A 7,100-nucleotide genomic window follows, 5' to 3' on the forward strand; every position below is an offset into this window, starting at 1 on the left:
TGGACACTCTGCCCTTACCAACATCTCTGTGCCTTTTTGCATGTCCACTCTTTTCTATCTCATCAAGAAATTACTTTCCTTCTTTTCATTGTAAATGGCAGTCTTCATTGAAAATCAAGTTCAAATGTTCCTTACATAGTGAAGACATCTAGGACCTCCCAGAGGACAGTGAGTCATCACTTGCCTCCTCTAGTGTGCCATGGTGCTCATTCACCATGCCTACTGATCAATTCACATGTCACCTCAATAGACTTGGAGCTCTTTAAGTGCTGACCCATATTGCAGCCTCTCTGTATTCCTAGTATGTAGAGAAATACTTCTGATCAAGAAATACCTGAATGAAGAAAAGTAAAAAAGTTGGGGATATATAGAAATCATTTTAATCATTGGTTATAGAAGCTTGCAAACTCCCAATCAGTTATTGGCATAATCCTAGCTCTGGTTCACAATAATTAGGAGGATCCTGGGATTGAAATGATTTATCATCTTATCTGTGATCAGAGTCAGGAACAGAGCCTGGCTGCTAAGACAACAAGATGGGGAAACATGTACTAATTGAGTCATCACATACCATATATCCCTTTGTCTTCTCTTTTTTTTACTTGATAGATATTTTACCCAAAAGTGCATAAATCAAATTTTATTAAAGTAGTCCTTAAACATATAGTAAGGAAATATTAGTAGAGTTATACCTGACTTTGTCAAACACCTCCTAGGTTTAAGCTATAAAATGGTCATTTATGAGCCTTAAGTGAGCACAAGTAATAGAGTTACTGGCATTTATGAGAGTCTTGGGAATGGGAGCTGTTATGTGAACAATTTGGTTTAAAAACAGAGAATCTGCTAAAAGAACTAAATGGAAATGGATGTGATCCATCACTAGATAAACCTGAAAGAGAAATCTCAAGTTTTCCTATGGATTCAGGAAGAAAAACAGAAAATTTGAACAAACTATTAGAAGAACATGGAATCCACAAGCATGATTCCAGAGTGATCCTCCTGGTTTGGGAGGCAGAGGATGGCCCCGGGAAACTTTAGACCAGCTGACAGCCCTTCTATGGGCACTCACTAGATGGCCAGCATAGGGCACTGTATTCAACCTCACTAGCATAGCTGTTCAACTTGGGTGATTTTCATCCCCAGAGGATATTGAGCAGTATCTAGATACATTTTTCATTGTCATACTGGTAAAGAAGAGTGCTACTGGCATCTAGTGGGTAGAGGTCAGGGATGCTGCTCAACATCCTATAATATCCAAGACATCCCCCATGACAAAGAATCACTCAGATGTCAATAGTGCCAAGGCTGAGAAACCCTGAGCCAGAAAACCAAGAAAATTGTAAGAATCATATCTGTATGAACCAGATCTCCCCTCTAGGGCCTCTAAGCAACATTGCAAGGGACTCATTTGCTGCACATTTGACATCATTAGTAAAGATTCTCTTTTAGGACAAAAGACACAGCTTGTTTGCAAGTGAGAAGGACAAACAGTGCCCAATAGGATGAATTTCTTGGTTTTTGAGAAGATTCCAGGGCGCTAAACCTTTGAAAGGTAATCCAGGCCTTTAAATTCCAGACCCAGGGGTTATGTTAGGATATCTTGGCCTCTACTAAACAGAACCAGTGTTGGACCTTCATGCCAGAATTCTGTCCAATCACTCCATATCTGCCTGAAACATAAAGGGATTTCTGCTTAACTGCCTCCACACACACACATACACACAAACACACACACATACACATATAAACCTTTTATGAGAAAATTTTGTTCTTTTGCTAGATGGCTTTGTACTTAGCTTTAACCACTGCAAAAAGGTGAAAATATGGTAGATGAGCTCCAGGCAGATGGTCCAATACTATATGGAACAGTCAGGAGTCATCCAGTATTGTTGTTCAGATACACATCCATCAATTATGAGATTTTAATAGATAAAAAGATAATTTATAACAAGGGGGTTCATAATTTGCAACAAGTGGCATCACCTATGATCAAATGGTTTTTGGTCATAATAGCAGTGAACAGTATCTGTATCTATATATCATATTCCAAATATGCACATTTGCAAAGAAAAATTAGGAACATTCTTAATGATGTAATTGATTTTAAACAGAAATGTCAGTGACTAGCTTATGTTGGTTTGTTTTTGCATTTCTCTCTTGCTCTAAACTCCTATAGATTAATCTGACAAAATGTGCTTCTGAAACAGAGCAGGAATCCAGCTTCTCTTAGAAACCAAGAGTTCAATATTTCAGTTTTTGGTCCTCTAATACTGGCTTGGAGATAACACCTATTCTGTCTCAATTTTTCTTTCAACTATCTCTTTTCCTCAACAAAATGGGCAGCACAGTTAGCAAAGCTTGTTAGTTTTTTGCAATCCATAACCCTCTCAGCAACAGCAGCAGTTACACTGACACCGTAACTAACATTAATAACATATGATGCTAATATTTCTGATACATAATGCTCATTTTTCTAAGGTAGTCTATTAAAGCTGAAATCTAAGTTATCTCATGTTAATAGAACTGGGTATGAACTTGGATGCAATTTTGCTTGGTTGTGTCTCCTTTATTTAGCCTAAACTCCAACAATTACATTGTATTTAATTTCATTTCTGTAATGCTAACTGTGCTTTAAAATATTTAATTACAACTGACAGGATCTTCCTTCCCTTATGGAACCAGATCTGGGGCAAACCTATAGAGTTTGTGGACTGAAAGGAATCAGAGTTGGTCATTTTTAAACCAACTACTATTTATTCTCTAAAAGCATGCTGCTTTCCAAGTACCCATCAACCACAGTTTCCCAATAGCTAGCTCTATTCTCCACTCAACCAGAGAATGAACATTTTAAGAGTATCAAATAACTCCAAGTTCCCTATTTATTATTGATTCCTGATTCATGTCTATTCCACTAACTACTAATTGTCCTTAGTGGAATTTGGGCATATTTCTGTGATATTTCATACCCCTAAGCAGAGAAACTATTCAGTATCATATATTTCTGAAATTACACCTTTAGGGAAAAGAAATCAAAACTAGAGAATCCTAGTAGTTACTCCACACTGCCATCCAAACACATAATCAATAACATCTTTCAGAATAATGTTCCTAAATTCTACAGCTGATGGCAGACATTAATCAAAATATATTTCATCCAATCATTACAAACAGCAGTAGATCTTTCGAGTTCCAAAAAATATCAGCATGGAGTGAAGGGATAATACAATCCTTTGCCTGTAGCACAAACTGGAAATCAGAAGACCATCTCTTCCTCCAGCTCCCTTGACTGCTCCAAAGAAGAGCCAAAGAATCCTACAGGACACATGTGTGGTGAGTGACCACTAAGGATGTCCCATTTCCAGGCACCATTTAATCAGCCTAAGTAGAAACAGTTACACCATGCAAACCCCTCAGCTGCTGCCTGGCTCTGTAAATGGGATGGGATTAAAGGCAGTGGCCTAGAACTGCCTGTGGCATCCAGCTTTGGGCCATGAGGACGCATGGCGTTGGTCCCTACCTCAGACTTCCACACGATGTAGGGGTGGCCGCGACTGTTGGGTGGGGACTGGAACTTCCTCTGCTGAAGCCACCTCCTGGGAGAAGTGAAGATGCCATTGGGGCCTCCCCCAGAGGAGCAGAGGATGCTGGCAGAGCTGCGGCCACTGACTGGCCCAGCCAGGACAGAAGGCAAGTCCCAGGCCGCACTCTTCTTGAGACCACCGCGACCCAAGGGGACCTCGTAGTCAAAGTGGAAGCTGCCCGAAGGGGACTTCTCCTGCGGGGTGCTGGGCATGGAGAAGGACGAGCAAAGAGGTCTGGGTTGCGGGAGCCTGGTGGTCCGGGATGGCTGGCTCCTGGCAGAAGATGCAGAGCGGGGGCAAAGACCCTCCGCTAGGGGTTGCGGGGAGTAAAGGCGGCCTGCTATGGACCCCCGCGCACCGCCCTCTGTGACTGTTTCGCCCCCGGAGCCTCCGATCAGGGCTGGGTCCAGGCTGCGGGTCTGTCGCAGCTTCCTCTTGGAGAAGCCCTTGGCTGAGGCTGCACCGCCCGAGGCGGGTGAAGAGCAAGAAAAAACGCTATGGAGCAGGCTCTGGGCGGACATCTCCAGGGGCTGTGCCCGAGGGCCACCTTCTCTCTCCCTCCTGGAATGTTGGAGGTTTTTGGCTAGGAAAGGAAGGCAGCTGGGGAAAAGCTGCCAGGACGGACTGGTTGAGGGCGGTGGAGGGCAGTGCCGGGTTCACGCACCACCAGCGCACTCCAAGTGCTCCTGCCCGGACAGAAGCTGGAGATCCATCACCAGCCTTCTAGGAAAAAAGGGTCCAGGTCCCCCCTGAAACCTTTAGAATCCTCCCGTGGAGCCCCAGTAGCAAAGATGGTAAGGAAGAAGAGGAAGGTCCAGCGTTTGCTTGGTTCCCAGCTCCAGCCCGCCAGCGCCACTCCCCCTTCGAAACCAGGCGGGAGACTCGGCGCTCCGGCTCGCAAGCTCTGGACAACCTCTAAGTCTCCAGCAAGCTCCTCCTCGTGGCCAGAGGACTGTCCTGAGCGCTCGGGAGGAGGCCTGGGTGTGCGCCAGGGCGCGTCTGCTGCGCTCACCAAGAGGTGTGATCTTCCTCCCGCCCCGAGCTGAGCGCCCCAGCTGCGCCTTCAGGGAACCCTCGCGGTGTACTGGAGCTGGAGGCTGTGCTTTTGGGCTCCTCTTGGTTGCTGCGCCTGCTCTTCCTACTGGGAATGCTCAAGAGTGTCTCCAAGCCCAAGGTTCCTGCGGGATCTCGGGCTTGCTGCAAAGTGGGACACCCAGCGCACTGCACCCAGGGCCTTCCAAGGGCTCAGTGACTATGACCGTAGAGAATTCCCCGCTGCCCTCAGCGCTATTCGGAAAGGGGGGAGCTCCAGAGACAGCCTCAGAAGCCAGTGCCCATGTTCCACTGTAGAGCGACACTTGATATTCACAGCCAGCCGTGGGCCCAGGGCAGGCGTGGAGATGTCCCCGCACGCTCGTGCTGGAGGCGGCGGAAAGGAGGTGGCTGGGACGCGTAGGGTCAGAGGAACGCAGGGTCTGGAGCCGGGGCGGAGCCAGGAGCAGGAGAAAGCAAGACGTGAGGATTTCCAGACGCCAAACCTGGGAGCAGCTCACTGAGCGAGCAGCTAGCACTAATACGTGGTCTCCCGGGGAGAAAGTCGTGAGGACGGAAATGCAGACCTTCTCCCACCCCCCACCCCGTCTCCCTTCCCCCACAGACTGAAGGGAGCGCCAGATCCACTCACGTTTCTGGAAAGGAAGAGAAGTGTCAGATTGCACCCCACCCACTGGTGTCAGATGGGCAGCCCAGAAGGTTGCTCTGAAGTTAGAGTTAAATCTCCTGCCCTCTCTCTCCTGCCTCCACCCCTGCTGTTTTTGTTTTATAAAAGGATAAAAATGTAGTTCAAATGCTGTGACTGCCGATTATTGGACTGGAGGGGACTTACTAAGGGAAGTGTAGCCGAAGAAGTCCACCCCGTGTAAGGGTCGTGAACACGTGCTGAAAATGTACTCTAGGAGGAGTGGTGAGTGAAGCCCGACAGGACAGACGCTAGGTCCTGCGTCGTCGTCCCAGATTTCAAGGAGATTGGAGCTGACAAAGTCATCAATCACCAGGTTCCACACCGGTATAACAGCGCAGCGCGCAGCAACCACAGTCCTGGGTAGCAGGAAAACGCCGCAGAAACAATATTCCTGGCTTGGAAATGTTTGGGTATAGTTTCTTCTGCTGTCCGACCTCTACAATCTGCAAAGCAAAGCCCCAAACCCTGACCGGGGCGTGTAGGGCTTTTTGATGCAACACTTTTTTTGTTTTGGAAGGCATTTTATAACCATCTCAACAAAAAGTAGACAGGACTTTGGAAATGCCTACATGCTGTGTGTGTGTGTGTGTGTGTGTGTGTGTGTGTGTGTGTGATCTTTCACCACTTTGGGGTGAAGAGAATTTTATTTAAATAGAAAGGTGACTTTACCATTTCTTTTATTAAGAAAAGAATCTTACAATTAAGTTATAAATTCAGGTGCTTGACAAAAACATTCATCTGGTGTATATACTAGAATTGTCTGATTTTGAAAGACTTCCATGATTCTCTGTGACACTTTCGAGGGCAGATAATTTACTCACTTTTTAAAAAGCATGTTTGGTGTCCTAAGTGTTGGACTACCTGGGAGGAGGCATGTCATGAAATCTTATTATAGCAGGAGAAATTATTGCCTCCAGAAGTGTGTGTGGCACCTGAGTATGGCTGTGGAGAACACTTGTTTTTTGTGAATGCAGGGGAAAGTCAGCACTGGGGATTTCCTTCCTTGAGTGCTAATGTGCTGTAGATTTCTTGAAGACAACAGACAATGAGATTCTAATTTCCCATCACCCTCTCCCACAGCTGTCCATTTCTTCTCATCCTAAACCTTCTAAGTAATTTCAGTGACTGTCAATCAAGTGTGCTACTAACAGGCAGAGAATTTAAAACCTTACAGCCCTGCCTGACTACACAAACCAAATTACCTTTGGGGGATTGGAGATGTTTGGCTTTCCTCCTTCCTAAAACAAATCACATTAGAAGTAAAAGTGGGTGGGTCTTTTTAAAAAATGTATATATAGTAGTGTGCACTACTGGGATATCATAGTCTGGTTATGCCTCCTTGAATTTTGGAATTGTAAGTTGATGGTTAACAGTCATATTTCACACAGGACCACTTATAATTCAAGGTAATTGTGCAAATGTAATTTATAATTAATGTAAATTCTATTTCTGTAAGCCCCTAGGATGAATATGGGATTGAAAATGCAACCCTGCCATGATTATGGAGGGCTAATATGAAAGCCCTGAAGGCACAAAGGCATATATTCTTGGTCATGGATGAGCAGAGGAACTCTTTTATTGGGACTCCCAAGGCTGGGAACAGACATATGGCAGTTAATTCATCATCTTGTTTCCAATGGATCTTGACACCCACCATTAGCCTGGAACTTGCTTCATGGTCAGGAACAACAGATAAACTGTTTTAAATACATTCATGTGTGGTGTAACAAGGGACATGGTTTAAGAAGTACACTGATAGGCAATTTTATTGTTGTGTC

The 7,100-nt window shown here is 45.3% G+C and overlaps 1 protein-coding gene across 1 annotated transcript in view; it reads right to left on the minus strand.

The window, feature by feature from the left end:
• Arhgap6 (Rho GTPase activating protein 6) overlaps nucleotides 1–4,102 on the minus strand; it is a 457,476-nt gene extending 453,374 nt beyond the window's left edge. The window contains exon 1 of the mRNA XM_027946510.2: nucleotides 3,518–4,102. Coding sequence (XP_027802311.2) covers nucleotides 3,518–4,102 — 585 coding nt within the window. The remainder of the gene's footprint in view (nucleotides 1–3,517) is intronic.
• Nucleotides 4,103–7,100: the final 2,998 nt, after the last annotated feature.

The sequence above is a fragment of the Marmota flaviventris genome, chromosome X (genome assembly GCF_047511675.1).
Source record: "Marmota flaviventris isolate mMarFla1 chromosome X, mMarFla1.hap1, whole genome shotgun sequence".
Classification (NCBI taxonomy): Eukaryota; Metazoa; Chordata; class Mammalia; order Rodentia; family Sciuridae; genus Marmota; species Marmota flaviventris.